A 17420-nucleotide genomic window follows, 5' to 3' on the forward strand; every position below is an offset into this window, starting at 1 on the left:
AGCCAGGTCCTGCTCACTTGGAGCAGGAGGAGGACCTGTGCTCTCAAACATTAATGCAATAAGCTTCTGTTCCTGGTTCTGCTGCTGTTTCCATTTTTCAGGGCACGCCGGGGAAGTGACTTACCATGTTGGTGCCAGAACCAAGAATAGACCTCAGGTGTCCTGACTCTAATTCTGCGGTTCAGCTGTGGGATCATGCTGCTTTTTTCTATTCCCTTGCCCCTTCTTAGCAAACCAGAAATAGCTGCCTGAATATCCTCAGTTCTTCTTTGTCCCAAATGAAGAATCCGTCAGGGCAGAGTTCCTCTTCTGTAGTTCAGAAACAAAAAAAAAAAAAGGGCTGTGCAATAGTTCTTGATTGCCAGAGTAACCGCTGTCTAAAGTGGATCCTTGATCACATCTGCTGGTCTGGGCTCTACTTTTTGTGAATGTTGGCATTTGGCTCAAGATGACTGAGACTTGTGTTGTGATGTGCAGCTCTGTGCCTCTGCCTTCACGTAGCTCTTCTCATAACAGCGGTGACTCTGCTCCATCTGGAGTGATGGGAGCATAACGGAAGGAGGAGGATTTCAGCAAGACCTCAGGAGGTATCCAGGCTGCTGCTCTGATCAGTAGCGCTAGGTCTTGCTCGGGTGAGCTCTGAACATTTAAGGCTGCAGCTCTCCCTTGTCCATTCCAGATACTGTCCCATTGCTTCTGTGCTTAGGAGGAAGGATTTTTCTTTTGCCATTAGCAGTTCTTTGCAAATTTTACCTGTTTCTCTGTGATCCTTTGTAACTGCAGGCCTGCTGGCTCCCCCAGGCAGCATAAGGTGCCACGGATGCAGGTGAGAAGTGCAGAAACCCCACTTGAGGTTAGTTTGGAGTATGGATCTCCCCTTTCCTGTGCTGAGCAGGCCAAGTTCTAAGCAGCTTGGTGCTTGTTTGTGGTGGAGGGGGAGAACTCACCCTGGCAGCCTGTCTGGCTGCGTCTCTGCCGTAACTACAGAGACGTTGGCTGTAGCTGTAGGAGGTGGTTAAGGTGCCCGTTTGCCTTTCAGACATGCAAATGTTTCTCATGCCATGAAGCTGCTTCGTGTCTGTAGGAGGTGCTGCTTTTTGGCTGACTAAAACAGTCAGCCTGCTCCCACCCCACATGGGTAGAGTCTGGCTGGGCGGTAAAAACTGCAGACAAGCTGTTTTTCTGGAACTGCAGCAGGCTATTGTTTGGGACATCAGCCTTTTTTCCCCTCTACAAGCTTATTTGACGAATGACAAAGAAACTGCACTGTGTTCAGTCTCCAGGGCCTTGGTCACGCTGCTTCCCTCCTCCGCCGCCGTGCCCCAAATGTGCATGCAGCTCTGCAGCCTCTGGGCACGGCAGGTGTCACCGAGTGGAAGCAGAAGTGCTGTGGCTCTGAAAACCATCTCCTCTGCTTCTTCTGGTGAGAGTCTTCCTATTGATCTCTTCATCCCTGCCTCCACAAGGAGATCAGGGCAGAGGGGCAGGCTTGCAATGTGAGTAGTGTTTGGAGATTGAAATGTCCCTGCCTCTACCCTTGCTGGTGGTGCCAGCCAGCAGAAGCGACCATCTCAGCGTTGTTGACCTGCTTGTACAAGTTCTGGTCCCTTCTAAACAGGCTTCCTCCAGCCCTGCAGCGAGCTTTCAAAGGCTGAAATATGTATTCAGAGCACGACTTCAAAAAGTGGGTGCCTGTGCTCATCTAGCACTCGGTGCCACTGCCAAAAGCGGTGTCTGACTGCACGCACATTAAGCATGCAGGTGCCAGACGTTGCCTGTAATGCAGGAATCTGGGGCCTGGCACGCTGCTCAGCAGAACGGGAGTCTCTTGTGTGCGTGCACGCTGCTACCCACACTTATGAGGGGGCTGAGAGCAGTGCGTGCTGCCCCGTGGCAAACTTCTCTGGGGAAGCTTTGGCTGCTGTTCCAATGGTGTGGGGAAGATCTTGAGCAGAGGGATGTGAGAAGTGTGGTGTGAGTGCCCTTGCTCTGGGCAAGGCTCTGTTTCTGGGTAAGTTGCCTTGAGCAGATGCACCATGGGGCAGAGGCACTGCTCTGCTAGCAGCTGTGTGGAACGTGCTGTCAGCTCCTTCTGCTGGGTGGTCTCCTGCAGCCCAAAGCTGAGGCCGGAGTCCTCGAGGACAGCTTAATGGTGGCAGGGCTCTTTGTCAGCTCGAGTCACTAGGAATAAAAATTCAGTGGCTGCTCTGTCTCTAGTGTTCTGCTTATCTTAAGGTCTTATTCAAGGCAGTAAAGCGTCATTTGTCATCAGCGTAGCAGTAAGGTGGTTTATTTGCCCAGAGTCCTTCCCTGAACTGCTGGCAGTGGTAAGCCTGGCTGCTCAGGGCTCATCTTTACAGCCATTTCTTGTAAAATAGGCTTGGTCAAAACTACCAGGAAGGTCTAATCCTTAAGTGGCTGTAAATAACAGTATGCGGGGAAGAAAGCCATATGCTTCAAGATCCTGAGCAGGTGCTGAAAATCTTAAATTGTAAATCTAACTGGAGCATGCAAGGAAAAAAGCTCTTCTGAGTCTGGCTGCGTTGGGTGTTGGATGCCTTGCTGCTGGGGCTCCTTTCCCAGGGAGCACACTGAGAACAGCAGCTTGTGCTGGGGGAGTTGTTGGTCTGAGATGGGGTGGACTCACGTGAAATATGGCTGTAGTAGGGCCGAGAGATGACTTGGGGTCTGCAGGACAGGGTTGGATGAAAGTTAAGCCTGGCCATGGCTGTGGGCTGTGTGGCTGCACACTTCTGCTGTGAAACGTGTGGCTTGGGTGTGATGGGCCCGAGATGCTCGTACCCCCTGGGGCTCTGGGATGATGCAGGAATTAAGAGGGCACACTGCAGCAGCAGCATCCTGATGGCATTTACTAGGAAAAGCAGGACTGGATCTTCCAATGCTCATTCTCTAGAGAGCGTCCTGAACGCCTGCGATCTGGAAGAGTGCCACGCGGGTGTCGAGACTGCTCCACAGAGCTCTTAAATCTGTCAGCGTTTGGCTGACGTGCTCGGAGATGGAGCATGCTGGCTCCGAATTCAGTCATTAAAGCTGCAGCAGTGAGTCAAAAGTCAGAGCGGAGTTTCTATTAAAAGCTACTGGTTTTGCTGTCCCCTGCAAAGGAGAGTTGGCATGTGCCTCTCTTGCAGCTCCGAGCGGTGGCCTGAAAAGTTCCAGAAGCTTTCTGCCACCCACTGTGCTCTGGATGCCGAGGCTGCTGTGTGAGCAGGTGGAAGGGAATTGTGTGGACCCTTAGGCTGGAATTTCCCACATAAGTGTGAGAAATACTTGATTGTTTGCTTTTAACTACTTAGACTAAGAAAAAAGTGGTCTGGTGTCTGCTGTTCCACTTCAGGATCTCCAGGGATGCTCCTGACACTGGAGATTGCTGATGCATCTTGCTTATGCACTAAAGATAGTTAAAGTCTCCTCTCCTGCAGGCTCCCTGTTTGGGAGGGGAGATAAGGCAACATCCCTGGATGTCTTGAGTGGTCCAAATGACTTGAGGTTCTGTTGGGGTGGGTGGCCTTTTCTGGTGGGTCTTTCCCCGAGGAGGGAGCTCAGCAGGTGACCCTGCCAGCAGGGAGCTGTGTGAGTGCTCCAGGTTGGTGGAGGGGTGCAGCGAGAAACAAGATCTGGTCTCCAGTGCGGATGTTTCCTAGGCTACCTGCAAGGGCTGGCTTCAGGGGATGCAACCTGATCGCTCAGTGAGCATGAAGGAGCAAATGCCGAGCCTGGCTGGCAGCTCTTCCTCCCTGTGAGCAGCTGTAGGTGCTGAGATAAGCCCTCGGACTCACAGGGGCATGGGGGTCTCCCACAAAGCTCAGCACAGCCCGTGGCTGAGTGCTGCCAGTGGGATCTGTTAGAAAGCTGCTGGGGTGGCTGGAGTCCATCTGCATTAACTGCAGGATGCCAGCGCTTCCTGGCCGGAGGTCAGGGGTGGGTCGGTTGTAGCCACTGCGGTGGTCGGTGCTGGAACTCGGGTGCCCCATGCTCTTCAGACACCTGAGCACTCGATCCCTTTAAGGCCAGCAATCCTGCTTCTTGCAGACGCTGCTTTCGGCCTCATTGTTTTTCTATTTCTAGCTGCAGTGACATCCCAGCAATCCTGGGAGCAAATGTATAAGCTGCAGCCGTAGCAAGCCAGCACGGTGGCGGGGATGAAGGTGACACTACCGATAACCCCATAACACCTCGGGGGACTGCTGATGTGTCCCTGACCCCTTGCTGGTGCGACCTGTTTGGGGCTCTGGTCCCAAACCTCTGAAAGCAGTGCTGTAGCCAGGAGAGGAGGCACAGGACTGCGTTGGCTGCTAGCTGTCAGCACGATGTTTGCTGTAGCACTCCGGGAGTGCCCACCGTACACGGGGTCACCGCGGGGCTGCTTGCTGACCAGTACTATGAACCCACAGAGCTCGGTGGAGGAGGGTGTCAGTGTTGGAGCATTTGTCAGCTGTGAGGCTTGGGCCGTGGGATCAGCTGCTTTGCTTTGACTCTTGTACTGTTTAGTGACTAATCAGATTTTTGAGCCTGTTTAACAAATTCAGCTGTCTCCCTTGAACAATACGCTGGCTGTATTTTTAAACACATCACGTGGCTTCAGAGAAGTCGGCGAACCAGCGTAGCGCAGCTCGCCTGGGCTGGGAGATGCTCTGCTCTGCCCTGCTCTGTGCTGCGACGAGGAGGGAGCAGTCTCCTCCCCAGCTTCAGCCGTCTGCAATAGCTTTCCCTCGGCTTCCTGCTGCTCGCGGGGCTGCTCCGCTTGAGCTCTGCCGACAGTAAGTACTGCCGAGGCTTTCTGTGGCTGTGGGGTCGGTCTGGCTTTTGCTGGTTCATCTGTGTGTTGGGGAGAGCTGAGCAGATATTTGAAAAGCTCCCCGTGACCTTACCCTGCAGATGGTCTCTTTCCAAGTCTCCTTTTAGCACAGTGCTGAGTTCAGTCCTGTGCCACGGCTGAAATGGGGGAAGGAAGAGGTCTGTGCTCTTGCTGGGGAAATTCTTGGGGATAAAGCTCCACAAATGCAGGGAGGTGCTGTGGATGGAGCTGAGAGCTCCTGCGGACCGGCTCTGCCTCAGGTGCCTCAGACCTGCCTGTGCCTGGCTGGGTTTTCTGTTGCTGTTTTGAGGCTCCTCGCTGCAGTGTGAGGTTAGAGGTGCCAGCTCCCAGCAGGCGTGGGGCTTGGGGCAGGTACATCCCAGTGCTGCGTGTACCCTCGGCAGCTCTGGCACTGGGGTAACACCAGTGTCCAGTAGCTGTAGTGCGCCTCAGTGTGATAGCACTTCTTTTAATGTCTGGTTTGGGCAGCGTTTTAGACTCTCCTCTCCTGAAAACCTGAGTTAAAACCTTGTGAGGCTGAGGATATCGTGTGTATCCTGAACTTGCTTTGCTGAAAACTGAAAGCTTCAGGGCAGGCTGCCTTGTCTCGCAGCCTCTGAATAATTAAAACCGTTTCTGAATGCTTTGCTCTTGTCATTTGATTTGGGGACATGTTCAGCTTGCTGAGACTTGTTCCTCTTGTCCAGAGCTGGCTGGAGCCGTGCCCCCGTGGGATCCCACGTGGGTGGGTCAGGCCTCGCTCTTCCCAGCCTGCCACCTCCCTCCCCGCCCGCACGCAGGGTGATGGCACCCGGCATCTCCTGGGCCCTGCTCAGGGAGGAAGGAGGCGTTGTGCTGCAGCACTGATGGGCTGCATTTCTCTGCAGTTCTCAGCATGCTGAGTAACCCTCTGGGGAACGTCCTGGGGAAGCCCCCGCTGGGTTTCCTGCCGCTAGACCCCATCGGCTCAGACCTGTCAGAAAAGTTTTCCACTCCGGCGCTGAGGAACTCCCGCCTGGATTCCCGCTCCCTCCTGGACTCGCGCTCCAGCAGCCCCTCCGACTCGGACACCAGCGGGTTCAGCTCGGGCTCCGACCACCTCTCGGACTTGATCGTAAGTCAGGGGCCTGCGCCTGCTCCCTGCAGCCTGGGCTCTGGTTGTGGTGTCTCACTGCATTTCTGGAGAGCGTGGGAGATGCGTGGGGCTGTGGCCTGCCTGCTTGGGAAGGGAATGCTGAGGGAGCTGCCGTGCGTGCACTGATGCAGCTCTCCTGCAGCCCAGGGTTTGGAAGAAGGGCTGCTTGTGCAGTCCTCCCTCAGAAAAGCCTAGCAGAATCCTTATTTTTCTTCTAAATGTTTTGCTGCTCTGTGCCTGCAGCCCTAATGGGTTAAAGCATCTCCCAGAGGGTCTGAGTGCTTGAGCTGGCGTGTGGCAGGGTGTGTGTCCTGCTTCCACCAGCAAGGTGGTTTAGTAGCGCAGCTGACTCTAGCCTGGGCTTCTCGAGAGCTCCTGTCTCTGCCTTTCATTGCCCTTCCCCTTTGTGCTCCTCCAGCACAGGCCTGTTTCTTCCACAGCAAACTGGGTCTAGCCTGCTTGTGCTCCCTAAAGCACAGCTAAATTTGGAAGCCGGCGAGCGAGGCGAGCGCCTGTCTCGGTGACCCAGTCTGTGCAGCTGGGTCTGCCCACGTTGCAGCGTGAGCAGCAGCTCCGGGTGCCAGCAGGGTGCCCTGTGCTCCTGCACACGCTGTGGGCTGCTCCTCCTCAGGATCAGAGCATAAAGCCAGGGCCTCAGCTGTGCCTGGCTCTGCTCTGGCACTGCTGCTTCCTTAACTCCTGTGTGGGGTGGGGACTGGGATCTCCAGTGGCAGGCAGCACAGCTCTCCTCTGGGAAGGTCACCTCTTCCCCAGTGAGGTGAGGCAGTGGCTTTCCTGCCTTCGCCGGACCTCAGTCAGAGCCAGGAGCATCCCCAGAGCCTCCCCTCCTGGTGTGGCGCATGACCTCAAGCGCTGCATCCTCCTGCTAGGAAGCTGGGCTTTAATGTGGAGTTTCTCTTTCAGTCAAGCCTTCGCATCTCCCCGCCTCTGCCCTTCCTGCCCCTCAGTGGGGTGTCAAGAGACCCCCTCAAGATGGGAGTGGGGTCACGGCTGGAACAAGATCAAGCGGCCTTGGCTGCAGTAACTTCCTCCCCAGCCAGTGCATCAAAAAGATGGCCTGGAGCTTCTGCGTGGCCTTCCTGGGATCTCCTGGACTCTCCAGAAGACCCCTTCAGTATTGAAAGAGAAGCCAGGCTGCACAGGCAAGCAGCAGGTAAGTCGGGTGCTGGGTCTCAGCAGGCTTCAGTGCCTGGTGGTGGCTTCTGGGAGGGGACCGGGTGGCCTGGCCTGAGCTTGCAGCAGCTCAGAGCTTCCATGTAGGCCTGCTTCTGGGTCCGTGAGCTGGTGGACAAACAGGCAGAGGCCGTTTGGGCAGCTGCCTCTCACTGCTGCTGCAGCTCTGCTGAATGGGTAACGGGGGGATATGGTCCTTACGGTCCTCTTCTGAGTGCTGCCTGTTTGTCCAAGCTGTGAATGAAGCAACTTGCACCTGGAGCGGGCAGCTGCCTCCCCGAAACTACAAGAACCCTGTCTACTCCTGCAAAGTGTTCCTAGGTGGAGTCCCCTGGGACATTACGGAAGGTGAGCAGCCCACGGCCATGCACGCAGGCCTTGGGTTTTGGTATCTGGTGGGCTCCCATCCTCCCTGGGGTGCTGCTGCCAGCTCCCCTGCAGCTTGGGGGTAGGGAACGAGCTGAAGCTCTGTGAAAAGAGCCACAACTCCCACTGGAGTTGCCAGCATGTGGTGGCACAGTGTGTGTACAGCTTGCTCAGGCCTTCAGGAGAGCCAAGTGAGGAGGTGGCTGCAGGGGGAAGCCATCTGAGGGGGCACTGACTTCTCTCCTTCCGTGTGTAGCTGGACTGATCAACACCTTCCGTGCGTTTGGCTCACTGAGTGTGGAGTGGCCTGGTAAGGATGGCAAACACCCACGCTGCCCTCCCAAAGGTAATATGCCTAAAGGTAATAGCGACACGGTAGGGTTACTTTTTTCCCATGCTATGTTACAGCACGGATGCTGGGATGGTACGGCTGCATGCTGGTGACTGGATGGTACAGAGCACCCTAGGGTAAATGTCCTGCTCGCACTGGGGTCAGCACCAGGGTTGCGGAGCACTGTCACCTCTAACCTGTCCCTAGCAGGGCTGGGTGGAAGCGTGGGGGTGCAAAACCCCCATTTGGCGCTTCCAGAGCCCAGTGCGGGGCTGTCCTGCTCTGGTGGTGGCTGCCAGCCTCCTCTGCTGCTGCAGGCACCCAAGGTACATGTGCCCTTGGTGTAAAGCAACCACAGTGAATACAAACGTGTGTTTGCAGCAAGCTGCGGGCACCACTGAGTTGAACAGCCCCGTGGCTTACTCCTGTCTGAAATAGTTGGGCTGATGTGTAAGCAGGAACGAGTTACCGCATAACAAATGTGGTGCCTGGTTTGTAGCCTTGGCAGTGCATACTGGCCTTGCTCAGCCACCAGAGCAATGCGAGGCACCGTGTTGGCACTGACGGTGGTGTACAGATCTGTGTTGATGCTCCTGAGACGTCCGAAGTGTGAAGCTGAGCCCGATCTCCTGCAGCCCGTTTCTGGGCTGGTTGTGGCCATTTGATGTGTCTAGAGGTGGCTGCAGGAGGCAGTGGCCCAGATGTCCCTGAGCGCCGTGACTTCTGATGGAGAGGAGCAGCCCCGTGCTGCAGGGGGCTCTTCCCCAGCTCCGTGCATCAGCAGTGGATCCTGTGTGTGGTGCTTGAGCAGGAGTAATGCTGCCTCCCAAGAGGAAGGGTTGGGGCCTGCAAGAGATGCAGTGCAGATACTTTGGGTGCTATCAGAGTGTTTTTGAAGGTGTTTGGAAGCTGGAATGGCCTAACAGCAGCTCTAACAGTTGTTCCTCTCCCTTCATCTCTAAAGGATACGTTTACCTGGTGTTCGAGTCAGAGAAATCTGTGCGTTCTCTGCTCCAGGCATGCTCCCAGGACCTGCTGAGTCCTGATGGGCTCAGTGAATACTACTTCAAGATGTCCAGCCGCAGGATGCGCTGCAAAGAGGTGAGCAGGCCCATCAGTTCTGCATCCCTTTGTTTGCGGAGACACTTCCATCCCTCTGGTTCTCTATTAGACCTCGCCTGCTCGTGGAATGGATGGCTCCTGTGCATGCTGCAGGCAGATATCTTGGATCTGCAGCTGAAGCTGCAGCTGCTGCCCAGCACAACCCTGGCTGGCTGACCGGTGTGCTGGAGGCGCTGCGGCAGCCAAGGGCTTGGACTGGCACACCAGTGAGTGGGGCCTTAGCTGTAGATCAGGTGCAGCTGCACAAGTCTGTAGAGTTAAAGAATTGAGATTCAGGCCTTATCTAGACAGGCGCAAACTAATTGCACTCCAGACAGCTCTCCTGGTGTCTGGCTATTGGCAGCACTTTTGTGCCTGGTGATTTAGCTCTGGCAGAAGTTTCTCCTCTTCAGAGCCCTATATCAGCTGTCTAGCAGATGGAAGCTCCTGTTGAAATTGGCAGTGGGTGGGTTGTTTCATCGATCCCTTCCAACAATAGGCTTCTGTGCAGGGAGGCATCTGACTCGGCTGTAAACATAGGTGCAGGCAGTAGGTAAAATTGGTCATGCCTGGATTGTTTCCTGGCTGCCAGCCCCAGCGGACTGGTGTTTCAGATTCCAGTTTGGCTGAAACAGAGCAGCATGGAGCGTTTGTGTTCCCTTGGCAGGCCCCAGCTCTACTGAGGTGTCTGGAGCTCCAGAGCTCACGCCCTGGATGTGGACCCTAAACAGCAATAACTGAAGGGGCATTTGCAGATCGGGGGTGAAGTCTTGAGGGCCTGGGTGGGTTCCTGCCCTCTGAGGGTGCGGGATCAGCCCAGTGCTGGGATCACAGGCCCTTGGCCTGCTGACCTGCTTGTGTTTGCTTCCAGGTGCAGGTGATCCCGTGGGTGCTGGCAGACAGCAACTTTGTGCGCAGCCCGTCGCAGCGGCTGGATCCCAGCAAGACTGTATTCGTGGGGGCTCTGCATGGGATGCTGAATGCAGAAGCCCTGGCAGCCGTCATGTATGACCTGTTCGGAGGGGTCGTCTACGCTGGCATCGACACGGACAAGCACAAGTACCCGATCGGTGAGTGCCGCTCCTGCCAGGGAGCGCTCTGAGGAGATGCGCAGGCTGCAGCTGTGCCCATTGCTGGTCCCTTCCCAGGGCGCTGAGCTCTGCAGGACAAGCAGCCAGCAGGACAGACAGCCATCTGCCTCCACCTCTCTGGGAGCAGATGTCCAGCCAGCTTCTTCCACCAGCAGTGTTCCTCACCTCCTGGCTGCGGGGATGCGAAACAAGCCTTGGGGGTGCTGGCAGAGATGATGTGCCTGGCACCTTCCAGTTCCCAGATTATTCCGCAGCAGCTCAAGGCTTTTAATGCCTCTTCAAGTGTTGCTGAAGGGTTTTTTGCCTTGGTTCAGTGCTGTGCACAGACAGTCGGCTGCTAATGATCCTTAGATGCTGCTTGAGCTCTTCCCTCCCCAGAGCAGGGACAGCTGTGGCTGTTACGGTGTTGGGGCAGACTCAAGCCTGCTGGCTGCTGACCTCAGCACTGAAGATGCTAGTCTGTGTGGAAAAACACTGCAACAAACCATCAGGAGCAGTTTTCCAGACTCAAGCTATGGGAAGGCTGCAGTGAGCCCTGTGTTTTGGAAGGGACTGTGAGTCTCTTGGTTGTCACCAGGCAAGAACAACTTCAGTTGGCTAGTGCTGAGCTGCCTGCTGCTCATCGCTGTCCATGGACAGCTTCCCAGCTTTTCTGGTCAAAGCTGGGTGCCCGGGGCCTGGGTTTGGGGTGTGTTCATGGCACTGCTGAATGGCTTTTGGAGACAGTCCCAAGAGACCCCACAGAGCTGGAAGTGACCCTTGTAGAGAGGAAGGGTCCCCAGATGTGATCTCTGTGCCCCAGAACAGATCCAGGTCTCCCAGCCTCTGTCCTGTGACGCTGGCTGGGTGCTGAGGGGACAAAGTAAATGTGCTCTGGGTGGTGCTCTCTGCTGTGCCCATCCCTGCTGCCTTCAGCTCTAGCTGCCAGCACGCAGGAGCGTCGTGTAACAGCCAAAGCTCTTATTACTCCAAGAAAGGAAACTCGTAGGTGAGCACAGATAGGGTTTTCTGTAGCATAAGAAAACTCTGCTGGAAATGAGTGGTGCAGGAGCACTGCTGACTGGCAGTGAAGATGCAAAAAAGCAAGACTCTGGGATGAGTGGGAGGCTTAAAATAAAAGCTGCTGAGCTGTCTCGGCACTGGCTTATTTCAGGTGCAGGCATGGAGCTTGCTGCTCCTGCTCCTCCTGTCCTGGTCCCAGAGCTGATGCAGGTGTGGAAAACCCTTTCTGCTCTCAGCTGCCTGCTGTGCCTGCCTGGTGGAGGAGGCGGGTGGTGTGTGGGGCTCCTCATCTCCCCAGGCTCCTGCCTTGGGGTGCAGGCTTGGTGTAATGCTTGTGGTCTGTCTTCTTTTAGGGTCTGGCCGTGTCACCTTTAACAACCAGCGCAGTTACCTGAAGGCGGTGACCGCTGCCTTTGTGGAAATCAAAACTACCAAGTTTACTAAAAAGGTGAGGAGCTGGTGGGAGGGGCTTTGGGGCAGCCCAGGGAGTTGGGCTTTTGTGTGTGTGTGATGGGCAATGCTGCTGGGAGCACCCTGACCAGCACAGCCTGCCCTGTGTCCCTGTGAGGGGGTGCTGGTGACCTGCATGGCATGGCCCTGCTGGGGCTGCCCAGAACCACTGTTTTATGCCAATTGCCTGGTTTCTTGTGCAGGTTCAGATTGACCCATACCTGGAGGACTCCATGTGCCAAGTCTGCAGTGCTCAGCCTGGCCCTTTCTTCTGCAGAGACCAGGTAATGCTTTCCCCTGGTGCCATTCCTGCTCCTGGCAGCCCCGTGCAGGGACTTCCTCAGGGAGGAGCAGGCTCCACTCCTCGTGGCTGTGGTGTTTGGGGTTCCCTGTTGTCCAGGCTCCCCTGCTGGGGAGGATGAGGTGTTGAAGCAAGAGCTCTGGAGGTGGCAGAGCCCTCCTGCTGCTCACCGGGGCGGAGGCAGCGTTCCACTGCTGTCCTGAGGCTGCTCAAAATGTAGAGGACGCTGGCTGACCTCTGCTCACTGCTGAAGGAGCTGGGCTGGAGTCCAGCAGCTCCCTGTTGGAGTCTCAATGGGAGACAGAGCAGCAGCAGCATGCTCTGCTCCACCTCACCGGGAGGAGATGAGAGTGGGAGAGCAGCAAGCGCTGGCAGGGCCCTCTGGCAGCATTGCTGGAATTCCCTCCCTCTGCTCAAGCAGCCCTCGGAGCTGCTGCATTGCTGTGGGCAGTGAGACCAGGGAGGGGGCTGCCAGCCCGCGGGCTGCCGTGTGCTGTGTCCACCCATCCTGACCGGCGGCGTTGCCCTCTGCTCTCCCCGCAGATCTGCTTCAAGTACTTCTGTCGCTCCTGCTGGCACTGGCAGCACTCCATGGAGGTCCTGCGTCACCACCGCCCGCTGATGCGCAACCAGAAGAACAGAGACTCCAGCTAAAGCGGCTGCCGGGGCTCGGGGGCCGCCGCGGGCGCAGGAGAAAGTCCTTTTGTTAACCTGCCAAGTGGAGAGCGCACGAGCGTGCCTGCTGGTGCCAGACCCAGGCTGGGAACGCGCTTCCTGAGGACTAATGGGGAAATCTTACATTCACGTTTGCACTTGCTGGTCTTTTTGTTTCTGCACTAATGCACAGTGAATTTTGTCGGGTTTTGTTTGGGGTTTTTGAGGGGGGGAGCACCCCTCAAGTGATTCTGCAGTTCCCAGACTTTGGTTCCTAGTTTGCTGACGAGAAGCAAAAAGGGCCGCGTGTTGAGAAGGTGTTTATGCAGATGCCTTCACCTAGGTTTTTTATTTATTAAAGGCGCTTTTTTACATTCCTTGCAATACTGATGGTAATAATGCAGGTCTCATTGGCTCCATTTTTTTGCAGTTGCCATACAGTGCCTTTCCATTCATTTAACCCCCATCTGAACGGCATAAACTGAATGTTCAGCTGGCGTTTTTTACTGTAACAACAAGGAGACTTTGCTCTTCATTTAAACCAAATCATATTTCATATTTTACGCTCGAGGGTTTTTACCAGTTCCTTTTTACACTCTTAAACAGTTTTTAAGTCGTTTGAAACGAGAGATTTTTCTTTCCTGGCAGCTTTTAACATTATTGCAATTTGTGTCTGGGGGCTGCTGGTGGAAAGTTGTAAATCGAGGTGTTTGCAACAGAACAGGACAGGATTTTTGGATTTGAAACTGGACCGGATAAACGATCTCTGAGCTGCTGTATATAGTTTTAAATAGTTTGTTGCACTTTTTTAAGTTGCACTTAAGGGGGGTTGATAGAGGTTTTTAATCACAAAGTCACAGGACTTACTTTTCTTTTGTAACTAGCTAAAAAAGGGCTGCGTTTCGGTGGACAGATGAAGGTTCATAGGAGCCCTTTCTCTTAGAGGGGACAAGTACTTTTCCTTTTGTTTAAGAAATGTATGAAGTAATGGTGCAGTCGACTGAAATGCTGCTGGGATTTGAGAACTTTATAGTTATTTTTTTTTTTACTTTCCCCTCTATCGGAAGCTGTGTGCCAAAGAACCAGTGTCATAATTTCTCCCTCTTTCCTGCTGAGCTGATGTTGCATTGTTGCATATCCCAGCTGCTCTTTGTGGGTTTTCGTGAAGCTGTGTGTGAAGTCTCTACCTCATTGTAGTATATGCAGGCAAGACTGCACTCTCCTACAGATGCGTGGAGTAAGCTGTGGTGTAGTTTTTGGCACATAATAAACACGTTGCAGCAAAAAAAAATAATGAATCTTGTGCGCTTCCTCTCTGCTGCTTGTGTGCATCTTGGGGGTGGGTGTGCTGTCACCTGAGGGCTTTGGGGGGGGACACAGCAGGGCTGTGACCAGGGGCAAGGAAGTGTTTTGGGGTGAAGAGTGGGGTCGGCGAGGTGAGAGGGGGCACAGGGGAGGCGCTGGGCGGGCGTGGGGACCCGGGGGAGCCTTGTGGGCGTGGCCACACCTCCAAACCACGCCTCCTTTTACTTAAGCCCCGCCCACTCCCTCTCCGCCCAGCTCCTCCAGGCCGCCAGGGGGCGCTGTGGGCGCCGCCCGCTCCCGGCGTCCCCTGCCGCCTCCCGCCCTCCCCTGCGCCCTCTCTCTCTCTGCGCGGCCGCCGCCGACATGGTGAGTGCCGGCCCCATCCGCCGCCATCCGCCCCCATCCTCTCCCATCCGCGGCCCCGCTGCCCTCGGCCGGCCCCGGGGAGCTGCGGGGAGCGGGGTGGAAGCCGCGGGACCCCCGGGGGGAGCGGGCGGGGGGTGGGTGGGGGGAGCGGGGCCTGCGGCGGCAGCGAGCGGTGCCTCCCCCCCCTTAGGGACGCGTTAGGACGAAGACGGTGAAGAAGGCGGCGCGGGTCATCATCGAGAAGTACTACACGCGGCTGGGCAACGACTTCCACACCAACAAGCGGGTGTGCGAGGAGATCGCCATCATCCCCAGCAAGAAGCTGCGCAACAAGATCGCGGGGTGAGGCTGCCCGGCGCGTTTTCCCTTATCCGGCGCGTTTTCCCTTTTCCTACGCGTTTTTCCCTTCTTCCTATAAGCTTTCCTTTTTTTCCTATGCGTTTCCCATTTTCCTGCACGTTTTCCCCTTTTTCCTGGGTGTTTTCCTTTTTTTGTGCATGCTTTCCATTTTTCCTATATGCTTTTCTTATTTTCCTACGTGTTTTCCCTTTTCCTATACGTTTTCCCCTTTTTTCTATATGCTATATCCCCTTTTTCCTACACCTTTTCCCTGTATATTTTCCCCTTCTGCTACACGGTTTCCCGTTTTCCTGCATGCTTTCCCCTTTTTCCTACACGTTTTCCCTCATTTCCCCCACGCCCGGTGCTCTTGGAGGTGCCGAGGCCCCCGCGGTGTCCCCCTGACAGCCCCATGTCCCGCAGGTATGTCACCCACCTGATGAAGCGGATCCAGAGGGGCCCCGTCAGAGGCATCTCCATCAAACTCCAGGAGGAGGAGAGGGAGAGGAGGGACAACTACGTCCCAGAGGTGAGCTCGCGGCCGTCTTCCCACACAGAGACTGTGGGGCCTGCCCATCCTGCTTGGGGTGTCTTCTGTCGCAGGGGTGCTGAAGAGCACCCAGATGCAGTTTTCCTGTTACTGGCCCCAAACGTCTTTAAACATCGTTGAGGAGGAACTGAGGGGGGCTTGGATCAAAGGAGGAGAGCTGAAGCAGATTCTGGCCTCCTGTCTGAGGGCTTTTCCTCAAAAACTCCGTGGCGTGGGATGGGAAGAGCATCTGACTTCCTGTGTTTCAGCTCTGATGCTTGTTATAAGGTGGTACCCATCCTCCATTTTCCTCGCTTTGAATGAGGAAAGAAACAACATGACACAGAAAAATGGTTCAGAGCGGCCTAAAGCTGGCTGTGCAGTAGATGTCGCTAAAGAGAGGCAATTGGTAAAATCCCAGAGGTGGTCGGTAAAATCCCAGTTGGTGGAGGGGCACCACCGGGACCCTGACCTCCGTGCGGGCGGCGCGTTGCCTGCTCGTAGCTCTGGTGGTCCTCGCACCAAAGTGCCCGCCCCGATCCCTTTTCCTGAACCTGCATTCGAAAGTGATCAAGGTCTGGTGCGTGGCCTGGTCATTGATAGTGCAGGGAGAGGAATTCTGAAAGCATTTCCCGTGTTTGGTGGGTCTGCTCCTGTCCCTCCCAAACCCTGTAGCATTCGGACAAGCCGCTCCTCACTGCTCTTCTGGATCTCCTTACTCAGCTGCTTGTAGTGCTGTTACCGTCCGTGCTGTATAAGTGGTTGGTCTGACCATTATCTCTGCTCTTCAGCCCTCTGAAATCGGTGCTGGGGTTTGGTGCAGGGTTTGATTATGTGGAAGATTTATTTTATTGATGTTTGAAGTCTGTATCGGGGAAGAACAGGTAGTTCTGTAGCCCAAGGTGGGGTGACGAGCCCGGTGCCACAGCTCGGTGTGACTCCTTGCTCCTGGCATCCAGAAATGACTCAGGAAATACCAGCAGCCCCGTGTGCTCTCACGTCCCCCAAATTCCAGGTGTGACCAGAGCTGTGCTGACCTGCAGAGCTGCCTCCTGCAGTTCCCTGCAGATAGCAGAGCTCTGGAGGAAACAGCGGGGGTGTTTTACACCAGCTGCCTTTCAAAGGCCGGGTGGGGTGGTGCTGGTGGCAGAAGTCACCCTGAAGCTCAGCTCTTCCTGAGCAGCGAAGGAGCATTGGTGCTGTAGCTGTGTGAGCTGGACGTGGGTTACTCATTGTTTCTTAGCAAGGTACCGGTGTAACGTAGCCTTCTGTGGAAGGGGGCACACAGAGGCCAAGGTTTGGGGTTTGGAGAGTGGAACTGAGATGGTTCCACAGTGTTTTGGTCGGGGTCCTCCTGGCTCATCATGGTGAGGGCACTGGAGCTGCTCACCGTGCTGGTCAGCAGGGCTCACGAGGAGGATGCTGCTGGGCTGTGCTGGGTGGGGATTTCGCGGCGGCAGCGCGGACTTGGCCCCTGGGGCTTCCTGCTGGGCCACGCAGCACTGCCCAACCACTGCCTCACTTCTGTCCCCAGGTCTCTGCCCTTGATCAGGAGATCATCGAAGTGGACCCAGACACCAAGGAAATGCTGAAGCTTCTGGTGAGTAGCTTGAGCCGTACTCGCTGGGAGGGATTTATTTGCCTGGTGTCGCTGGGAGGGATTTGCCTCCTCCCTCGGCGGGGTTAGGGCTGGCAGCGCGGTGACTGACCCCGGTCTCTTTTCCAGGACTTCGGCAGCCTGTCCAACCTGCAGGTCACGCAGCCCACGGTGGGGATGAACTTCAAAACACCCCGAGGAGCTCTCTGAGGCAGTCGCTGTTATGTCACTTTTCCAATAAACGTGGGAAACCAACTCGGACTGCTTGGTCTTTCGAAGCCTGTGCGCGCAGGGGTGAGGAGGGGAGGGCAGTTTCTCTCGGGGTGCCACATCTGAGGCTTCACTGTGTGAAGAGGACTTGACGCCTTCACATTTGTGAGCGCCTTTTGGGGGTCTTTCCTTGGGGCGTGAGGTGCAGAGCTGTTATTTTACAGGTTTTCCTGCAGGCATGCGTGCTTGCTGCTCTCAGGATGGCGGCGCACAGCCAGGAGAGGGCGAGCGTGGTGTGTCCTCGCCATCAGCGCCTCCCAGCTTTGTGCTGTGCTGCTTGTGCGTGGGTAGCTCTCAGGGCCGTGCTGTGCCAGAATAAAAATTGCCTTTTATAACCGCATTTGTGACTTTTTAGTGCTTAAATGAAAGAGGGAGAAACCGGATTTTATTTCTATGAGGGGAACAAACTGGGCTGAGCAGAGCACTGGGGGTGGAAGCTCCCCCGTGGAGACAGGCCCCAAAGCCCCCAGCAAGAAACCCCACCACTAACGATGTCCCCAGGGTGCAGCAAGCATGGCAGAGCTGTGGCCTTCACCCCCAAGGCTCCTCCCATCCTCTGTGCACAGGCAGAGG

At 55.6% G+C, this 17420-nt stretch overlaps 2 protein-coding genes and 1 non-coding gene across 7 annotated transcripts in view; all 3 read left to right on the forward strand.

Annotated features, from left to right (window-relative positions):
* The window catches only part of CPEB1 (cytoplasmic polyadenylation element binding protein 1), a 34996-nt gene extending 21265 nt beyond the window's left edge, over positions 1 to 13731 (forward strand). For 3 of the 5 annotated variants that reach the window (XM_032195150.1, XM_032195147.1, XM_032195146.1), the window contains 9 exons: positions 5704 to 5930; positions 6876 to 7125; positions 7380 to 7493; positions 7768 to 7872; positions 8807 to 8943; positions 9815 to 10013; positions 11390 to 11484; positions 11690 to 11770; positions 12331 to 13731. In XM_032195150.1, the coding sequence (XP_032051041.1) occupies positions 5704 to 5930; positions 6876 to 7125; positions 7380 to 7493; positions 7768 to 7872; positions 8807 to 8943; positions 9815 to 10013; positions 11390 to 11484; positions 11690 to 11770; positions 12331 to 12441 (1319 nt within the window). In that variant the 3' untranslated portion in view covers positions 12442 to 13731. Of the gene's footprint in view, positions 1 to 4684; positions 4779 to 5703; positions 5931 to 6875; positions 7126 to 7379; positions 7494 to 7767; positions 7873 to 8806; positions 8944 to 9814; positions 10014 to 11389; positions 11485 to 11689; positions 11771 to 12330 lie in introns of those variants that run through there. The other 2 variants (XM_032195149.1, XM_032195151.1) reach the window with 2 other exon arrangements.
* Positions 13732 to 14048: 317 nt separating this feature from the next.
* On the forward strand, positions 14049 to 16832 carry RPS17 (ribosomal protein S17). Its single transcript, XM_032195285.1, has 5 exons — positions 14049 to 14112; positions 14303 to 14454; positions 14875 to 14980; positions 16515 to 16580; positions 16707 to 16832. The coding sequence occupies exons 1-5, from the start codon at positions 14110 to 14112 to the stop codon at positions 16785 to 16787; spliced, it is 408 nt and encodes a 135-aa protein (XP_032051176.1). The 5' UTR covers positions 14049 to 14109; the 3' UTR covers positions 16788 to 16832.
* Positions 15533 to 15665, forward strand: LOC116493753. The gene has a single exon (XR_004253790.1). It is a non-coding gene; the product is annotated as a small nucleolar RNA SNORA71 (small nucleolar RNA).
* Positions 16833 to 17420: the final 588 nt, after the last annotated feature.

Source organism: Aythya fuligula, chromosome 11, assembly GCF_009819795.1.
Source record: "Aythya fuligula isolate bAytFul2 chromosome 11, bAytFul2.pri, whole genome shotgun sequence".
NCBI classification, from domain to species: domain Eukaryota; kingdom Metazoa; phylum Chordata; class Aves; order Anseriformes; family Anatidae; genus Aythya; species Aythya fuligula.

What these genes read in the sequence shown, in the direction of transcription:
- RPS17 (XM_032195285.1), top strand. An exon ending in GGGACAACTACGTCCCAGAG is followed by an intron (nt 14,981 to 16,514) that starts GTGAGCTCGCGG and finishes TTCTGTCCCCAG; the next exon opens with GTCTCTGCCCTTGATCAGGA. An exon ending in AGGAAATGCTGAAGCTTCTG is followed by an intron (nt 16,581 to 16,706) that starts GTGAGTAGCTTG and finishes TCTCTTTTCCAG; the next exon opens with GACTTCGGCAGCCTGTCCAA.